At 41.1% G+C, this 21,190-nt stretch overlaps 1 protein-coding gene across 2 annotated transcripts in view; it reads left to right on the forward strand.

The window, feature by feature from the left end:
• Positions 1-3,827: 3,827 nt before the first annotated feature.
• The window catches only part of LOC106882293 (uncharacterized), a 44,189-nt gene continuing 26,826 nt past the window's right edge, over positions 3,828-21,190 (forward strand). For both annotated transcript variants that reach the window (XR_016238255.1, XM_089341235.1), the window contains exons 1-7: positions 3,828-5,403; positions 10,475-10,647; positions 11,988-12,065; positions 14,238-14,396; positions 17,594-17,725; positions 18,948-19,159; positions 20,557-20,675. Coding sequence is in view for 1 of the 2 variants with exons in the window: in XM_089341235.1 (XP_089197361.1) it covers positions 4,797-5,403; positions 10,475-10,647; positions 11,988-12,065; positions 14,238-14,396; positions 17,594-17,725; positions 18,948-19,159; positions 20,557-20,675 (1,480 nt within the window). In the remaining variant the exon portion in view is untranslated. The remainder of the gene's footprint in view (positions 5,404-10,474; positions 10,648-11,987; positions 12,066-14,237; positions 14,397-17,593; positions 17,726-18,947; positions 19,160-20,556; positions 20,676-21,190) is intronic.

Here is a 21,190-nt window from a genome sequence, read left to right on the forward strand (position 1 = left end):
ATATTTAACTTGGATTTGTTGGTTTGTTTTATTTTGTTTGATTACTTTGTCGTTGTTTTTGTTTAGCATTTATTCACTTCCATGGAAGACTGGAAACAAAGGACACTGCTTGCTTGACAGTGACATTCGTTTACAATTATCACACAAACACACCTGAACTTAAGCCAAAGATTTTTCCAATTTCCTGTTTTAATATGTAATAGCATCTACAAATATACTTTGGAGTTCTGGAATATGCATATGTGCTTCATGAGGATGAATATTTAGATAATACTATTCTTACACCTGATGCGTACATGTTGTCCTTATGACGAGATATTCCAACCCATGCTGGAGAGATTGTTGTTTCAACTTGGAAAATTTACTAGCTTCGGTAATAGAATTACAGAAACAGCAACAACAGCAGTTGTTGGAATTGCAGAAGCAACAGCAACTTTCATAAAAATGGTCATTAACCAGATCTATCGAGGGTAGATGCAGTTAAAAATATGCCCCCTCCGACAAATATATCTGCCTTACAAGCTTCTTTGGGACTATTATCAAATTTATATACCAAATATAGACGAGGTAATAGCTCCACTAAATAATCTATTAAATAAGGATGTAAAGTGGAATTGGTCTGAAAATTGTCAGAAGGCATTTGACAAAATAAAAGGTATTAACATCTGGTTTGTCTTTAGCACGTTTTGATCCTATGGTGGAGATTATAGTAGCTTCAGATGCTAGCGAGTACAGTATCAGGGCAGTAATGCTACACAAATGTTATTGTTGGCACTCCGTCGCTTACAACGTCGAGGGTTCCAGTTGATCCGATCAACGGAACAGCCTGCTCGTGAAATTAACGTGCAAGTGGCTGAGCACTCCACAGACACGTGTACCCTTAACGTAGTTCTCAGGGATATTCAGCGTGACACAGTGTGACAAGACTGGCCCCTTTGAATTACAGGCACAACAGAAACAGGAAGAAAGAGTGAGAGAAAGTTGTGGTGGAAGAGTACAGCAGGGTTCGCCACCACCCCCTGCCGGAGCCTCGTGGAGCTTTAGGTGTTTTCATTCAATAAACACTCACAACGCCCGGTCTGGGAATCGAAACCGCGATCCTATGACTGCGAGTCCGCTGCCCTAACCACTGGGCCATTGCGCCTCCACCCAATGCTACACAAAGACAAAGATGGTAACATGAAGGTTGTCTCATGTTTGCTACTACTGGCAGAAAAAAATTACAGTCAAATTGAAAAAGAGGCTCTAGCGACTATTTTTGCCATGCAGACTGGACCATGGAACCATGGGATATCTGTTTTTGACCATGCTTGCCATTTTGTGGTAGGTGACTTTGCTGCTGGAACACGGCTGCATGCTTTCACTAGTTCTTCAATGTCATGGCCCATTGCTGGCCAAAACACATAACTTCTCATTAACGATTTCATTCTCAAAATCCCTGGGTGATCAATGTGAAATTCCTTTCATAATCACTTCTGTAATGTGGCTGGCACTACAACTCTGTGCATACATTAAAGACATTGTCACAAATCGAGAACAGGTTCGAATTTGTGTCCAACAGAATGCACATTTTCATCTCTTTTAGCCCTCAGCATTTTTTACATTTTAAAAATAAATTCATCATTTTCCACTTACTTTTATGTCTTGTAATCATCATCATCATCATCATCATCACTACACTACCTCTGGTATTCGAGTACTATTTTTTTTCTACTTTGTTTTGCATTTATGGGCTTACTCTGGTGTAAATGTGTATATATATTACATTGGTAGGAAAGTTTTTGGACAAGTCATTGGAGCCGATCCAATGCAAACTGCATGTCAATTTGTGGTACAGTTTGGCGTCTCCCATGTCGCGATCATCAACCACCTGCATCGTCTCGGCAAGCTCAACAAGCTTGGAAAATGGGTGCCACATGAATTAACTGAAGTGAACAAAAACAAGCACGTGTCACTGTATGTCAAAGTCTGCTCTGGCAAAGCCTAAGATTCGATTGGTTGGAGTTAGTAATCACTATAGATGAAAAGTGGGTCCTGTACTCCAACGCGAGGTGCAGACGATCCTGGTGTAGCAACGGTCAACAGCCAAAACCTTCGCCAAAAGGACCGCTTGTGCAAAAGAAGGTTAGGGTCTCAGTTTGGTGGGATTGCCATGGTGTGATCATAGTGGATCTTCTCCCACGCAATACCACCATTGACAAAGATGTCTACTGCGAACAAATCGACCGTGTAAAGATCACACTGGCCAAAAAACGCTCAAATTTCAAAGAAGATAATTTACCACCAAGACAACACGCCAGCACATCGTGCAAAGAAGACGTCAGAGAAGCAGAAGGAGGCAGACTAGGAGATTATGGTGCACCCCCTGTATTCCGACAGAGAGTTTTATCTTCTTTGTTATTAACAAGTTTGGTTTTTGCTAGGTTAACTTTAATACCCTTTGATTCCAGGTTTTGTTTCCATACCTGGAATTTCTTCCCCAATTCTGCTAAAGATTCTGCAATAAGAGCAAAGTCATCAGCATATAGTAGTTCCCTTGGGTGGGCACGCACACGCACACACACACACACACACACACACACACACACACACACACACACACACACAATTTCATTCATTCATTCTTGTGGTCAGAGTTGTGTTTCTCTCTTCATAAGTCCAACAGGAATGAATCATTGAACAATCTTCTCATGCCCATCACCCTTTCTGAAATAATTCAGAAATAATCAACTTATCAACTGACAAAAGCAAGATCGTCAAGCATGATTGCTCCACCAACAGTTAATTGGAAATACGCCAGAGATTTGTTTGAGCCATTTTATATAGAATCTTTCTCTGAGTTGGCAAAAGGAAACGAAAACCTGGCGACAGTTTTTATTAGGGAGATAATTTCAAGAAAGTAAGAATTAACTTCCTCAGTTAATTTACTTGATTAAGAGAAGAAAAATCTGTTTTTTTGAGGCCTGAGAAACAACTATCGATATGTTCAGCCTTGTTAGACCTCATCAGCATAGAATAATTTATGAAAACTTGACCGAGATATTCAAATACATTTGAAATTCTTTATCCAAAATTCCAATATGTTTCAGGAAACCCCTTGGTTTTGCTAATTTAAAACATTGTTAGATAATAAAGAGGACCCGTTAAAACTAAGGTCCCCAAACGCTTTGAAGAGGCTCCATAACTGAAAAGATTCAGAGAACTCAATTAAATTTAATGCCTTTTTAAATCTAATCTAAAATAAATCAAAAGAGAGCTCAATGATTTTAAGGGAATTCCATTAGATTAAAAATCATGTAACAAGTGAAAAAAATTACAAATTATTTATTTGATTGTTGTAAATATGTTTTTAATTTTTTTACTCCAAGCTTCGGGCTTCTCTGAGTTAAAGGGGCTCCCACCACCTGGAGCCTGTTGGTTCTGGTTCATATCGGCCTATACATGAATCCAGTCCTGTATAGACGTAAACCATGAAGGCTTGACGTTAAGCAGTCAAAAGATAACTGGATATGTTTCAAACATTGTGAGCTTTATTCATTTTCGAAATGGGTGAAAAAAAAAAAAAAAAGCCGGAGTTTTAAAATATAAGTGAAACAGCAGTAATTGATTTAGCAACGACTTCATTCTTAACTACCAAGCTTTAGGCTTCTGTGAATTAAAAATGATCCCAATACTTGAAAGCCCCAGAGCCATGGACCTTATTAGTCCATGCATAGATCCTGGATGGTCATATCTTGAACGCCTTTGATCAAAGATTGGCTCAATGAGTCTGGCCTAGAGCTAAAACAACGAAATGTCAGATTTCCGGAAGTTAAAAATACAATAGAGTCACCTCCCCTTAAAAAAAACCTCGCGCGGATTAATTTGTGATTTGCATTTAATCGATGATTGATGTTTGGTTGATTAATTGCTGGCTTTAACAAGTCTTTTTAAATGAAAGGAGGGCAGCAAAGTGGTATTGATATGTCGAGGAAGCATTATGTGATACGATAAGTGTGTTTATGTAATATCACCGTGTTGTTTAGATGTACTTTTTTTAAAGTAAGGTGTAGACTAGATCTCCAATGGTTTTTGATAAACACAAACTAATTACTGATTTTATATTAATTAATTACTGAAATACTGACCAAAAAAACACACACACATACGTGCCTGTCTATCTTTTTATCGTTGGATTATTTTTTAAGGGTGATATTAATCTGTTAGTAAACTTCACTATTTAAATTTGTGTCATTGTTAAGATTTTAAAGAAACTTAATCTAATTAATTTGAATTAATTAATTAAATTTCACCAGATATTTCAGTAACTTTTGTTGGCTTGACAATTTATTTCGTCTTCTTCGTCAGACTGGGATAATATTGTAAACAACTTCAGCGAGTAACCAATATTTGCAATTAAAACAGAATGTTCGTATGAAGACAGACGTCATAAGAACTAATTCTCTTCGCTACCTTTAAGCATTAATTTATTGGCGTTCGTTCGGTATTGGTCTACATATATTCCGCGTGAGGAAACCACGTTATTCACCCTCTTCAACCTAGTCTCTTTTATGTCAAGAAGGAGAGTTGTTTGGATGAACGATGACGTGTACTAATACCGAAAGACTGCCAGTTTATTTGTGATTTATTTATAACTGGCTGGTTTTATTAGTTGTATTGTACGGGTTAGATATGTTTAAGACACTGAGATTTTCTTTTAAAACGTTGACACGGAGGAAGGAAGTTGTAAAATTAGTACAAGACAGTACAAGGCTGGAAGTGGCTTCATATCGTAGCTAGGACTCGTCGTATTGAACATGTCGACGTATAAATTTACAGCAATGAAGAAGAAATCAAATAAAGTTAAGACGAAGGGTGGGGACGGAAGTGTCCAGCCGACATTATTCCAGACTTGGGGTGCGAAAAGTACCGTCTCGACATCGAGTTTCAGCAATGGTGTATCCACCGTTGACGATATTACGATAGTCAGTGACGACGAAGACGAATTTTTGGTACAAGCGTTGGAATCTAGTCAAGGTAGGACGACATCGTCTCCCGGAAACACGAGACATTCAGCTGGCGGTGCTGTTGACAGCGATGGAGAGGTCGATTTGGAAACGATTCCTGATTTGCCAGGCTTTAACAAGTTCGCCGGTTGCGTTTGGATCTACCCGACTAACTACCCTGTTCGTCAGTACCAGTTTGACATCTCGAAGGAAGCTTTGTTCAAGAACACGTTGGTAGTTTTGCCAACAGGTTTGGGAAAGACGTTTATCGCTGCCGTCGTCATGTTCAACTTCTACCGTTGGTACTCCTCTGCTAAGGTTGTTTTCATGGCACCAACTAAACCGTTAGTGGCCCAACAAATTGAAGCTTGTTATAACATCATGGGAATTTCACAAGATGACATGTCTGAAATGACAGGTAATTTATAATTTCCACTGTTTTTTTTTTTTTTTTTCAAGGCGGTGCTCTAGCATGGCCACAGTCAAATTATTGAAGTAAGTAAAAGAATAAAAGAATAACTAATGGCATTACAGACAGGATCTGAGTTTGGTGTTTACTGATCTCTACTGTGGTCGGGTCGACCACCTCAAAAACAAAGAAATTACAGACAGTGACGACCCATTTGTGGCACATTCAGTCCTGCCTCTCTGTAAACCTTTGATAAAAATAAATCTGTAATCTCTTATTGGCTGTCTTAGTAGCATTGTAGGCCCCAGGATAGATCAGTGTACTGGGCCCTACAATATTTATTGACAGCTAAGCACAGCGTACATAGATCAGAATTGGTCCCCCATGCCCATGATGCTCCAAGGTAAATTAATACACTGAGCCTTATGGTATTTATTTATTAACAAACCACATCATACACAAGTCTGAATTGGGTCTCTAGGCACATGAGGCTCTCAAACAAATCAATGCACTGGGCCCTATAGTATTTATTGACAGCTAGCATCAACATACATAGATCAAAATTGGGCCCTTTTTCCCTGGGCAAATCAATGCCTTGGGCCCTGTGCTTGAGAAGACACGTGAAACCAAGTGACGTCGTAATTGTGGCCAGTGCAGGTGATGCATAAAAAGGCACCCATGCCAGTGGCACTTACAGGGCACCTGTGCTGGTGACAGGTAAGATGCACCAGTGCTGGTGACATGTAAAGGGCATCCACTACACGTGGAGTGGTTGGTGCCAGGAAGGGCATCCAGCTGTAGAACCCAAGCCAAACCAGACTGGAGCCTGATACAGCTCTTTGGCTTAACAGTTCCAGTCAAACCGACTAACCCGTGTCACCAAGGAAAGCATATACTAAATGATGATAATGATAGTAAGCCACAGCATACATAGATTAGAAGTGAGTCCCTGGAGCCCAATCAGTTGCTCCATATGCCCATCCCTGAAGACAACACTGTACTGAGGCTTTGTAGTATTCATTATACTCTCTTGTATCATGCTGTGATTTGTCCAGCGCTCCTTCACCTATCGAATTGTAGTCCTCCTCATGAGTCACACAGTTGCAGATATGGCTGTGTGGTAAGAAGTTTGCTTCCCAGCCACTTAGTTCCAGTTTCAATCCCACTGTGTGGCATATTATGCAAGTGTCTTCTAAAGCCCTGGGTTAACCAAACCCTTGTGAGTGGATTTGGTTGACAGAAACTATGAAGCTTGTTGTGTGTGTGTCTATATATATATATATATATCGTAGATATATCGTAGATATGTACTGCATCCAGGAAGTAAGATGGAGAGGAGGTTCTGCGAGGTTTCTCACAGGCAAAGAACACAGGTACAAGATTTTCTGGGCAGGGAACACTGACGGGGTCGGGGGCGTAGGAATACTTCTAGCAGAGAAATGGGTGGATAAGGTAATCGAGGTCGTTAGAGTAAGTGACAGAGTACTTAAGATCAGACTAGTGCTTCATCATAGATTAGCCACTGTCATCTCAGCCTATGCACCTCAACCGGGGCTACCAGATGGTCTGAAAGACCAATTCTATGACACCCTCTTGCAAACTACCTCGTTGACGAGTGACAGGGACCTTCTCTTTGTGGCTGGAGACTTCAATGGTCATGTCGGACGTTGTGCTGGAGGCTTCCATGGCATACATGGAGGCTATGGCTTTGGTTCCCGCAATGAGGAGGGAACCAGACTGCTGGAGTTCTGTGATGCAACCGATCTTATGGTCTGCAATACCAACTTCAGGAAACCTGCCAGTCACCTAGTCACCTACCGCTCCAGCAGACACTCTAGCCAAATCGACTACATCCTCGCCAGAAATAGGGAAAGAGGGCGGCTTATAAATGCCAAAACCTACCCTGGCGAAGAATGTACCCCACAACATAGATTAGTAGTTAGCGACTTCGGGATCAAGGCAAAATGGGTGCCCAGAATTAGACCGGCTTGGAGGAGAAGGGTGTGGAAGCTTAAAGACCCTGCAAATGGACAGAGACTTAGAGACAGGTTACTTGAAGCATTTAACGAAATAGAAGGGGATATAGCATCATACAACGTGGAAGACAATTGGAGATTTCTGCGGGACAACCTGTTGAAAGCCACCGACCAGATCTGTGGCTGGTGTAAGGTCCCCTCTCGACCCAGAGTAATGTGGTGGTGGAACAAGGAGGTAGACAGGGCTATTAGACAAAAGAAACAGGCTTGGAAGGACTGGAAGAACGGTGGTAGCAGGGAATTGTACCAATGTGCCAGAAGGGAGGCTAGGCGACAGGTTTATTTAGCCAGAGGGGAAGCAGATAAGAAAAGATTTGCCAATGTTCTGCGCCGTGAGGACCAAAGACTCGAGGTATTTCGTGTTGCAAGACAGTGTAGGAGAGAGAATAGTGATGTCGTAGGAGAGAAATGTGTTCGCATGGATGATGGTACGCTTGCACTAAATGAGCTGCAAAGAAAGAGGTCTGGAGATGCCACTACGATAGATTGCTTAATAAAGAGAATGAATGGGAGAAAGAGAACCTGCCGTATGTTGACCCAACAGAGGGATCAGCTATCCGAGTTGATAGTACCAGGGTAGATAAAGCAATTAAGAGTATGAAGACAGGGAAAGCCCCCGGCCCATCAGGAGTCACTGCAGAGATGCTCAAAATATCTGGCAGTGTTGGCTATAGCCTAGTCACCCGTATTACGAACCAGGTGATACACGAAGGAGTCATACCCAATGACTGGTGTAGCAGCACCATAGTCAACTGCTACAAAGGTAAAGGTGACGATTTAGATACTAATAATTACAGAGGCATCAAGCTGTTAGATCAGGTTATGAAAGTTACGGAGAGGGTCATAGCCCAACTAATTAGGGAGCGAATCAATTTAGATGAGATGCAGTTTGGGTTCGTGCCAGGTAAAAGCACTACTGATGCCATATTTCTAGTAAGACAGCTGCAGGAGAAATACCTAGCCAAGGATAAACCTCTGTACCTGGCTTTCGTTGACATGGAGAAAGCCTTTGACAGGGTCCCCCGATCCCTTATCTGGTGGTCAATGAGGAAACTTGGGATAGAAGAATGGTTAGTGAGAGCTGTGCGAGCCATGTACAGAGATGCTGCCAGTAAGGTGAGGGTTGGAAATGAGTACAGCAATGAATTCCGGGTAGAGGTAGGGGTCCACCAAGGTTCCGTCCTCAGCTCCCTCCTATTTATCAGAGTCCTCCAGGCAATCACAGAGGAGTTCAAGACAGGTTGCCCCTGGGAGCTCCTCTATGCTGATGACCTTGCACTAATTGCGGAGTCACTATCAGAACTAGAGGAGAAGTTTCAGGTGTGGAAGCAAGGTCTAGAATTGATGGGCCTTAGAGTCAACCTAGCTAAAACCAAAATCCTAATAAGTAGGAAGGTAGATAAAACACAAACCCCTTCAGGTAGATGGCCCTGCTCAGTATGTAGAAAGGAGTAGGTAGTAACTCTATAAGATGTACTCGGTGCAAGCTATGGACACATAAGAGGTGCAGCAATATCAAAGGCAGGTTAACTAGGAAGTTAGATTTTGTATGTGGCAGATGTTCAGGTGCAATAAACACTGTAAACAAACAGGAAACAACTTCTATCTCATTCCAGGGTGAAAAACTAGAGGTAGTCGATAGCTTCCGCTATCTGGGTGACCAAGTTAGTAGTGGGGGTGGGTGCGCTGAAAGTGTAGCTGCTAGAATAAGAATAGCCTGGGCAAAGTTTAGAGAGCTCTTACCTCTGCTGGCGACAAAGGGACTCTCACTCAGAGTAAAAGGCAGACTGTATGACGCATGTGTATGAACAGCCATGCTACATGGCAGTGAAACATGGGCTGTAACTGCTGAGGACATGCGTAAGCTCGCAAGGAATGAAGCCAGTATGCTCCGTTGGATGTGTAATGTCAATGTGAATACCCGTCAGAGTGTAAGTATCTTGAGAGAAAAGCTGAACATTAGAAGCATCAGTTGTGGTGTGCAAGAGAGACGATTGCGCTGGTATGGACATGTGGTGAGAATGGATGAGGATAGCTGCGTGAAAAAGTTCCACACCCTAACAGTTGAGGGAACCCGTGGAAGAGGTAGGCCCAGGAAGACCTGGGCTGAGGTGGTGAGGCAAGACCTTCGTACACTGGGCCTCACCGAGGCGATGACTACTGACCGAGACCTTTGGAAATGTGCTGTGCGTGAGAAGACCCGGCAAGCCAAGTAAGATCGTTGCCAGTGCCCCTGGACTGGCTCTTGTGCGGGTGGCACATAAGATGCACCATTTCGAGCGTGGCTGTTGCCAGTATCGCCTGACTGGCCTTCGTGCGGGTGACACGTAAAAGCACCTACTACACTCTCTGAGTGGTTGGCGTTAGGAAGGGCATCCAGCTGTAGAAACTCTGCCAAATTTAGATTGGAGCCTGGTGTTGTCATCCGGTTTCACCAGTCCTCAGTCAAATCGTCCAACCCATGCTAGCATGGAAAGCGGACGTTAAACGATGATGATGATATATATGTGTGTGTGTGTGTGTGTGCATGGGTGTGTCTGTTAGTGTTTTGTTTTGGCATCACATGATAATGGTAAACAAGTGTCACCATCATGCAAGCGGTGTCCTTTGTTTCCAATCTTCTGTGAAAACATGTCGGGCCATAGAGAAATATTACCTTACTTGGAAACAGGTGAAGGTTGGCAACAAGGAGGGCGTCCAGTTGTAGAAAACCTGCCTCAACAGAATTCTATCTGACCCATGCGAGCATGGAAAAGTGGTCATTAAATTGATGGCGATATATTGATTGGACAACATTATCCAGATTGTCATTTCACTTTTTGAGACAGCATTATGTGTAATTTGAGGGAGATGAAGCTGTTTTGTCTTGTAGCCTGAGTGGCCACATAAAGAGTCCACCATTTCCCCTTTGTTCTATAACTGCTTGTAGGTTTCCTTTGTATATTTTTCTCTCTAGTTCTTGATTGTTGTGGAAGTCAAATACCTCAAACCCCCTCCCCTACACAATTATTTTATTTAAGTAATTTTGCATTTCTTCTCCACAGGTAGAATGTTGCCAACATCACGCAAACGAATCTGGAAAGAGAAGCGAGTGATATTCCTCACTCCCCAGGTATTGGCGAACGATTTGACTCGTGGCACTTGCAAGCCGGAATCAATCAAGTGTGTCGTTGTGGATGAAGCCCACAAGTCTTTGGGCAACCATGCCTACTGTCAGGTATGTTGGACCCCTTATAACTAGCTTTAATGGACTCTCTCTCTCTTTGCTGTCATACCCATTAATGGACTCTTCCATGGCATTCAAATTATTCTGTTAAATGTAATGCTTTTTTATTCACATTGTTTTGATGACGTGGTAGTTTATTTTTAGAACGCCATTGTAGAGTAGGCGTGAGGGGCCAGATCTGGCCAGGTAGAATATTTTGGTTTAAATACTGGCATTCTCTCAAATACAAAAGGGCATTACTTCTGCCGCATCCTGTATTTTGTAACTTGAACACAAATCAGGCTAACAAGACGATTATCTCTTAACTTTCTAGCCTTGTGTCTATCTAAGAAATTAATATTACTGAAGGGTTGAGAAAAAATTCTTCTTCTTCCTATTTTTATTATTATTATTATTATTGTTCAGTAGTCTTACTTTTATCACGTGCTTTCACTTCACTACCGAGCGCAGCTCTGTGTGCCTTGGGTATGTGCTGTGGTTTGCTGTGGTGCTCTTATGTTTACTGTATTGAAAGTGTTTTGCGTAGAATGTCTGCAGTACCCAGTAGTGCAATTTTCTGTATGTTATATATATTTGTAAGTCCTGGTATTTTTGTTATGTATTTGTCTGAATATTTTTTTATTATACCTAAGGCACCTACTATGATAGGAATTGCTTCTGTTTTTAGATTCCACATTCGAGTTATCTCTGTTATTGTTATTATTATTATTATTATTATTATTATTATTATTAAGGCAGTGAGCTGGCAGAATTGTTAGAATGCCGGGCAAACTGCTTCACAGCATTTCACCTGTCTTTAAGTTCTGAGTTCAAATTCTGCTGAGGTCAACTTTGCCTTTCGTCTTTTGCGGAGGGGTCGATAAAATTAAGTACCAGTCAAGTACTGGGGTTGATGTAATTAACTATCCGCCTCCCCCAACTGGTCTGGGAATTGAACCCATGATCTCATGATTATGAATGCAACACACCTAACCTCTAAGACATGCACCTTCACAACTTGATGTATACCAAGATTTAAATGAACAGTTATTTTATTGAATTCTCTGCAAATTCTTAATTATTTCGAAAATTAATTGGAAGCTATTTGCTGTCTTATCATCCTCAACATCATTTAATGTCTGTTTTTCCATGCTGGCATGGGTTGGAGGGTTTGATGGAATCCAGCAAGCCACAGAGTTGTATCAGGATCCTGTGTTAGCTTCTTCTCTCTAGAAATATTATTAACGAAAGGGTTAAATACATATTTTGTTTAAATCAATTTTAATTTAATTTTAATCACTAAAATTCCATTTTAGAACATCATCAAATAACTATGAATTTTTGATTTTCAGGTTATACGAGAACTTGTGAAAAAATCCAGGGATTTCCGAGTGTTGGCGTTGAGTGCGACTCCAGGCAATAATTTAAAGGTCAAATTATATTGGAATGTTTCCTTTGGTGTTTTTATATAGTGTTTTTTTTTTTTAAATAATTTAGATGTTTTTGTGTTTTGTTGTTGATGACATAAGAATTTATAAACTCTAAAGAATGTTAAATAATTCTTGTTTGGATAAGTGGATCTTGAAGTAGATAGAGCTATGAATAATATTGTGTAAATATTGGGCTAAAAAAATCTATTGAGAGAAGTTCATCTCTCTCTCTCTCTCTCTCTCTCTCTCTCTCTCTCTCTCTCTCTATCTCTCTGTCTCTCTCTCTCTCTCTCTCTATCTCTCTGTCTCTCTCTCTCTCTCTCTCTCTCTCTCTCTCTCTCTCTCTCTCTCTCTCCACAGGGTTGGCCAAGAGTCACCTGATAGTAAATCAGAGTTCCATAAATTCCATCTGTAATTCTGTATTGACTTGGATAGAAAGCTGTGGCACTCAAGAAGGGCTTCAGTTTGACAGGACAGAAAAAAAAAGGATAGGTCCATGGTTTTCTTTCTTCAGTCAAGTTACCAGATATCCTTACAGTTTCGGGTAGTATGCATATATGTGTGTGTGTACGTACATACATACATACATACATACATATATATATATATATATATATATATATATATATATATATATATGATGGGCTTCTTTCAGATTAGGCTTTGGTTGGCCCAAGGCTATAGTGGAAGACATTTGCCCAAAGTGTCACGCAGTGGGGCTGGACCTGGAACCAAGTGGTTGGCGAGCAGACTTCTTACCACACAGCCTCTTCTATATAGATATATGTATATATATATATATATATATATATATATATATATATATATATATATATATAATTATTATTATGATTTTAGGGAATGTAAATTCCAAACTTACAGAAATATTCTATTTAGTAATACCAAATTGAATTTTATAATAAATAATATATGTATATAAATTAAATTTTTAGCCTAGTATTTTATACTTTTCTGGATGGTGATTGGTCTCCATCATTGTGTAAATTGTATATCGGTGGTTCTTCTCTAAATTACATTTATGTATGTATATATATATATATATATATATATGTATGTGGAGGTGCGTGGCTTAGTGGTTAGGGTGTCAGCATCATGATCGTAAGATTGTGGTTTCGATTCCTGGACCAGGCGACGCGTTGTGTTCTTGAGCAAAACACTTCATTTCATGTCGCTCCAGTTCCACTCAGCTGGCAAAAATGAGTAACGCTGCGATGGACTGGTGTCCCGTCCAGCTGGGGAACACATACGCCACAGAAACTGGGAAACCGGGCCCATGGACCTGACTAGGCTTTAAAAAGGGCGCATTTTTAAAATTTATTTTATATATATATATTTTAACGACAAATTTAAATATGGACGAAACCTAGAAATGTGGTATTGATCTCCTATTCTTGACTTTTATTTGATTTTTGTTTGTTCTCAAATGTATTTCCCTGAAGACGTGTAAGGCAAATTATATGTTTGACTTAAATTTGACAGTCAAATATAGCTTTATACAGAAATGTTGACATAGGAATAAATTACAATAATAATGGATATTAGCGTCAAATCTCTCTCTTAAATTTAAAACTTTGGAGATATATATATGGATATATATATATATATATATATATATATATGTATATGTATATCAATATATTATAAATTAACTACCAACAAAAATAATTGGTAAGCTAATTCAAAAAATCATCACCAAAATAGCAGAAAAAAAACGACAGTGAAGGTATGTAGGCTCTTCAAGAATTGATCCTTTTGGTTATATAAATAATAATAAAGGAGTTACGACGCAAAAACGTATATATTCAAATGAACATATTTATCTTCTTCAATATATATTTTGCAATTGTGAAATTTTTTCGCCATGAATGGTTTGTGTTTTTAAACCGAATGTATTTTTTCTGATGTTATATTTATTCCTGAATGATGTGTAAAGAAATTTTGATTTATTAAGTCTCTTAATGAATTCTTTATACTGAAATATATATTGAAGAAGATAAAAATGTTCATTTGAATATATACGTTTTTGCGTCGTAACTCCTTTATTATTATTATATATACATATATGTATATATATATATATATATATATATATATATATATATATATATATATATATATATCTTTAAGATGGAATTATGTTTGTGTTTTCAGATGGTGCAAGAGGTGTTGACGAATCTCTTGATTTCCCATGTGGCCATAAGAACAGAGGAGAGTCCTGATGTGAAGGTCTACTCAAACGAACGTAAAATTGAAAAGATTGTCGTACCCCTGGGATCAGAAATCGATGCGATTGACAAGAAATATGTTGAGGTTTGAATCAGAGATTTTCTTATGTTGTCCACCATTTTACCTTTCTTTTTTTTCTATGTAAAGAAGGGATTGACAATAAAGCCACGTAATTATGAAGCAAACTTTGGAAGTGTGGGGATCACTGGAACCATTAATGTCTACTCCATCATCATTTAATGTCCATCTTCCATGCACGCATGGATAGGATGGTTCATAGGAGGTGGCCAGGTAGAAAAAAAACTACCCTATGCTATTCTGTCTGTTTTTGGCAGGGTTTTTACGTCTGCATGCCCTTCCTAACACCAACCACTCTACAGAATGGATTCGGTGCTTTTTATGTGTCACTAGCACATGTGAAGTTAGTTTTGGTGTAATTGTTTCAGCTGGATGCCCTTCCAAATGTCAACCACTTTACAGTGTGTACTGGATGCTTTTTACATGGCACCAGCACCGACAGGGTCACCAAGTACCTCGCAAGGTAAGGAATTACGAGAAGTGCAGGGGCCTTTGAGGAGGGGAACTTGTAGGTTACTTGGGTGGTTTCCTGTAAGAAAAAACTTTGGGAAGGATGTGAAATGGTTGTCTCAGAAAGCTTAATTATGATTACTCTTTTACTTGTTTCAGTCTTTTGACTGTGTCCATGCTGGAGCACCGCCTTTAGTCGAGCAAATCGACCCCAGGACGTATTCTTTGTAAGCCTAGTACTTATTCTATCAATCTCTTTTGCTGAACCGCTAAGTTACGGGGACGTAAACACACCAACATCAGTTGTCAAGCAATGTTGGGGGGCACAGACACAAATACACACACCTATATATATATATATATATATATATATATATATATATATATATATATATACTTTATTTAAAAGCAGCAGAAATATAACAAGAAAACCGTTACTCTGAGTTTCACGTTCCCGTTCATCGGACGGGAACGTGAAACTCAGAGTAACGGTTTTTTTGTTATATTTCTGCTGCTTTTAAATAAAGCATATTACTCTACCTCTGGTATTTGAGTACTCTTTTTTCCACCTTGTTGCACATTTATGTGCTTACTCCACTACATATGTATATATATCATCATCATCATCATCATCATCGTTTAACGTCCGCTTTCCATGCTAGCATGGGTTGGACGATTTGACTGAGGACTGGTGAAACCGGATGGCAACACCAGGCTCCAGTCTGATTTGGCAGAGTTTCTACAGCTGGATGCCCTTCCTAACGCCAACCACTCAGAGAGTGTAGTGGGTGCTTTTACGTGTCACCCGCACGAAAACGGCCACGCTCGAAATGGTGTCTTTTATGTGCCACCCGCACAAGCCAGTCCAGGGGCACTGGCAACGATCTCGCTCGAAAATCCTACAGGAGCCAGTCAGGCGGTACTGGCAACGGCCACGCTCAAAATGGTGCATCTCATGTGCCACCCGCACAAGAACCAGTCCAGGGGCACTGGCAACGATCTTACTTGGCTTGCCGGGTCTTCTCACGCACAGCCCATTTCCAAAGGTCTCGGTCCGTAGTCATCGCCTCGGTGAGGCCCAATGTACGAAGGTCTTGCCTCACCACCTCAGCCCAGGTCTTCCTGGGCCTACCTCTTCCACGGGTTCCCTCAACTGTTAGGGTGTGGCACTTTTTCACGCAGCTATCCTCCTCCATTCTCACCACATGTCCATACCAGCGCAATCGTCTCTCTTGCACGCCACAACTGATGCTTCTAATGTTCAGCTTTTCTCTCAAGATACTTACACTCTGACGGGTATTCACATTGACATTACACATCCAACGGAGCATACTGGCTTCATTCCTTGCGAGCTTACGTATGTCCTCAGCAGTTACAGCCCATGTTTCACTGCCATGTAGCATGGTTGTTCGTACGCATGCGTCATACAGTCTGCCTTTTACTCTGAGTGAGAGTCCCTTTGTCGCCAGCAGGGGTAAGAGCTCTCTAAACTTTGCCCAGGCTATTCTTATTCTAGCAGCTACACTTTCAGCGCACCCACCCCCACTACTAACTTGGTCGCCCAGATAGCGGAAGCTATCGACTACCTCTAGTTTTTCACCCTGGAATGAGATAGAAGTTGTTTCCTGTTTGTTTGCAGTCTTTATTGCACCTGAACATCTGCCACAAACAAAAACTAACTTGCTAGTTAACCTGCCTTTGATGTTGCTGCACCTCTTATGTGTCCATAGCTTGCACCGGGTACATCTTATAGAGTTACTACCTACTCCTTTTCTACATACTGAGCAGGGCCATCTACCTGAAGGGGTTTGTGTTTTATCTACCTTCCTACTTATTAGGATTTTGGTTTTAGCTAGGTTGACTCTAAGGCCCTTCAGTTCTAGACCTTGCTTCCACACCTGAAACTTCTCCTCTAGTTCTGATAGTGACTCCGCAATTAGGGCAAGGTCATCAGCATAGAGGAGCTCCCAGGGGCAACCTGTCTTGAACTCCTCTGTGATTGCCTGGAGGACTATGGTAAATAATAGGGGGCTGAGGACGGAACCTTGGTGGACCCCTACCTCTACCCGGAATTCATTGCTGTACTCATTTCCAACCCTCACCTTACTGGCCGCATCTCTGTACATGGCTCGCACAGCTCTCACTAGCCATTCTTCTATCCCAAGTTTCCTCATTGACCACCAGATAAGGGATCGGGGGACCCTGTCAAAGGCTTTCTCCATGTCAACGAAAGCCAGGTACAGAGGTTTATCCTTGGCTAGGTATTTCTCTTGCAACTGTCTCACTAGAAATAAGGCATCAGTAGTGCTTTTACCTGGCACGAACCCAAACTGCATCTCATCTAAATTGATTCGCTCCCTAATTAGTTGGGCTATGACCCTCTCTCTATATATATATATATATATGCATATACATGTATGATGGGCTTCTTTCAGTTTCCGTCTACCAAATCCATTCACAAGGCTTTGTTCGGCCCGAGGCTATAGTAGAAGACACTTGCCTAAGGTGCCATTCAGTGGGACTGAACTCAGAACCATGTGGTTCGTAAGCAAGCTACTTACCACACTGCCACTCCTATGCCGATTGTGTATCAGAAGGCTTAATCATTTTGCTGATATTACTGTGCCTTAGCTCTGATTGGCTGGTTGCCATAGCACTACTGTGCAACTATGGGGTATTGAGCCAGCTTATCTGGCTCACCACGAACTCTTGTCAGAGGATGGAATATCTATTAACGTTTGTTCTCTTCCCAGATACTGGAATCAGTGGTGCACCGGTTGACATGTCGAAAGTTGCTCTACAGAGTCACTGCTCAAACTGTGTCCAAGTTTACCGTACTCAAGGCTCGTGATGCTTTTAGACAGAAACCTCCTCAAAACCTCTCGGTAAGCCTTCTATTCTTTATACGTATGGACCTTATTTTAGACATACATGTCTGTCTGTTAGTCTGTCTATATAAATATAAATGTATCTCTGAACGTTTATATCAGGTTGAATAAAAAGTAAGCAACGTTTTGAACCATGAAGAATTTGTACTGGTTTTTGGCTGAGTTTTGAATTTTTTTTAAGCATCTTTTTGCAGTTGTCTGATAATACAGACAAAGACTTGCCCACATGTATCAATAAATGAACATTGATATTTTTTTCACCGTTGTTATAATCATCTGAAATGGAACTGTCAAAGCGCGGTATTTGGACAATTTTGCTATTCAACTTCAAAAAAGGATGTAAAGCAGCTGAAACTGCTCACAATACCAACTAAACGTTTGGTAAGGAAATGACCAGTGAGTGGTCAGCTCGAAAATGGTTTAAACTATTTTGCAGTGGAGACCTGGGCCTTGAAGATCGTGAGCGCAGTGGACGCCCACCTTTCATCGATGACGGTCAATTAAAGACTGTCATTGAGAAAGATCCATGTAAAACCACTCGAGAGCTGGCAAAAGAACTTCAAGTTGGTTAGAAAACCGCTTGCAGCCATTTGCATGCGATCAGAAAATAAAAAAATGCTCGACAAATGGGTACCACACAATTTGAATGAAAATCAGAAAATGCACAGATATGGAATTTGCTCATCGCTCCTTCTCTGTAACCAGACCAATTCATTTCTCGACCGTATTGTAACTTGCAATAAAAAGTGGATTCTGTACAATAATTTGTATAAGTATTAATGTATATATATATATTTGTACATGTTCGAATGTTAACTCAAAACAAAACTAAAGGGACATAACTAGGACACTGCAAACTGATTTTGTTTGATATTTTACCAATTCTGTTATCCATTCTTCTAATCGTAATAACAATAAGTTCTACCAGTGGAGGTGATCTTGTGTCAGATGATGAAAGGTTAGATTGTGACAGAGAGGCAGAAGCAGATGTCTTGCTGTAGAGGAGGCCCATGGTTACCCAACCAGAGAGAGGGAAAGAGATAGAGAGAGAGAGAGAAAGAGAGAGAAAAAGAGCGAAAGTTAGCAAGAATGAAGGCAGAAAGAGTTACCTAGAGAGAGAGGAAGTGGGAGTTAACTGCTTCTGCTCTCATTCTTGTTAAGCATGTAACTGAAAACTGCAAGGCATTTTATGGTGTGTTGTCGTCTCTTCTGTTTGCAGCCCAGCATAATGGGGAGTATCGAGGGAGACTTTGGTCTGTTAATAAGTCTCTGCCATGGCCACGAGTTGCTACAGCTCCACGGTCTACGTTCGTTCTACCAATATATAACCAATATGATGGACAACAGCAGTGGCCGGTCACGACAGGAACTTTTCAAGAATCCAGCATTTATTGAGATTTATGAACAACTTCAGAAAGAATATGGAGGACAGTGAGATTTCCTTTTTTTATAGTTCTTCTTTATACATGTCGTGCTTTCATGGTTTTTATTTTCGCTATACGCATACACACATATGCATGCACATACATCATGCACTCAAGCCCAAGCACACACATGTCCTACACATACACATATGCTTCCCAACCATGCAGCCTTGGGTTCAGTCCCACTGCACAGCACCTTGGGCCTGTGTCTTCTGCTATAGCCCCCAGAGCCAACGAAAGCCTTGTGTGTGGATTTAGTACTCAGAAACAGAAAATTGTTTGTTGTATATAATGTGAGTGTGTGTGTGTATGTATCGTAGGGCATCCAGCTGTAGAAACTTTGCCAGATTCAGATTGGAGCCTGGTGTAGCCATCTGGCTCACCAGTCCTCAGTCAAACTGTCCGACCCATGCCAGCATGGAAAGCGGACGTTAAATGATGATGATGATGAGGATGATATACGTATGCATGTATGTGTGTATGTATGTAGGTAGTTGCAGGCGATGATGTATATATATATATATATATATATATATGTCACCATCGTTGTTTAACGTCCCCTTTCCAAGCTGGCATGGGTTGGACGGTTTGACTGAGGACTGGTGAGCCAGATGGCTGCACCAGGCTCCAGTCTGATCTGGCAGAGTTTCTACAGCTGGATGCCCTTCCTAATGCCAACCACTCCGAGAGTGTAGTGGGTGCTTTTACTTACCATCGGCATGAGGGCCAGTTACACGGTATTGGCAACAACCACGCTCAAAAGGTGTTTTTACGTGCTACCTGCATGGGAGCCAGTCCAGTGGCACTGGCAACAACCACACAGTGGGACTGAACCTGGAGCCATGTGGTTGGTACGCAGGCTTCGTACCACACAGCCACACCTATGTCTACATAGATGAATCAAGGCCGCAGTATGGCCGCAGTCTAAAGTCTGAAACAATTGAAAGATAGAAGAAAAGAAAAAAGATGTATGTGTGTGTGTGTGTGTGTATGCTTTTGATGTTATGTGATTATTGTAAGCATCATTATTACACAAGTGGGGCTCATTTTTTCTGTCTCCCACGAAAAGCTGTTTCAGCTTTGGGCAAATGTTACCTTGCTTGGAAACAGGTGATAATTAGCGACTGGAAGGGCTTTGAAAAGTAGACATTAAGACGATGACGACAACAATGATGATGATGACGACAATGATGGTGGCAGTGGCTGCTGCTACTGCTGCCCTGGTTGTGGCTACGACTTTATCCATCTCTGCCTTTACCGAAGTTCCCCTCTGGTGCCTCCATTCGGACCAGATTCTCCGTTCCTTCCTCCTCCCTCCACACATTCCCAGATGTTGATTAGTCTGAAGACTTGTTCTAAACGAGTGACTATGTTTGTTGACTGTTTCTTCTTTCTCCGCCGCAGGAACATCTCTTTTACCCAAATGTCGACGCAGGAGAAGACTGTTCCCTATGTCCTTGGTCATCCCAAACTAGAAAAGTTGTTGGAAATTGTGGTCAGTCATTTCAAGAATTTCCAAAAAGGTACAAAAAAAATGATTAGAATTTAAAATTTCTTTTCACATTATCTTTTACAGTGTGTGTGTGTGTGTACATGTGTCTCTCTCTCTCCCTCTCACTTCCACTCTCTCTCTCCCACTTCCACTCTCTCTCCCACTTTCACTGTTTCTCACTTCCACTCTCTCTCTCTCTTTCTCTCACTTTTACTCTCTCTTTCTCACTTCTCTCTCTCTCTCTCTCTCTCTTCCACTCTCACTTCCACTCTCACTTCCACCCTTTCCCACTTCCACCCTCTCCCACTTCCACCGCCTCCCACTTCCACTCTCCCACTTCCTCCCTCTCCCACTTCCTCCCTCTCCCACTTCCACCCTCTCCCACTTCCACTCTCCCACTTTCACTCTGTCTCTGACTTCCTCTCTCTCTCTCTCACTTCTACTCTCTATTTCTCACTGCCACTCTTGCTTTCACTTCCACTCTCTCTCTCTCTCTACACCGTTTCACTTTCTCTGCCACTCTCTCCAATTCTTACTCTCTCTCTC

Source organism: Octopus bimaculoides, chromosome 24 (assembly GCF_046866305.1).
Source record: "Octopus bimaculoides isolate indiv1 chromosome 24, ASM4686630v1, whole genome shotgun sequence".
Classification (NCBI taxonomy): Eukaryota; Metazoa; Mollusca; class Cephalopoda; order Octopoda; family Octopodidae; genus Octopus; species Octopus bimaculoides.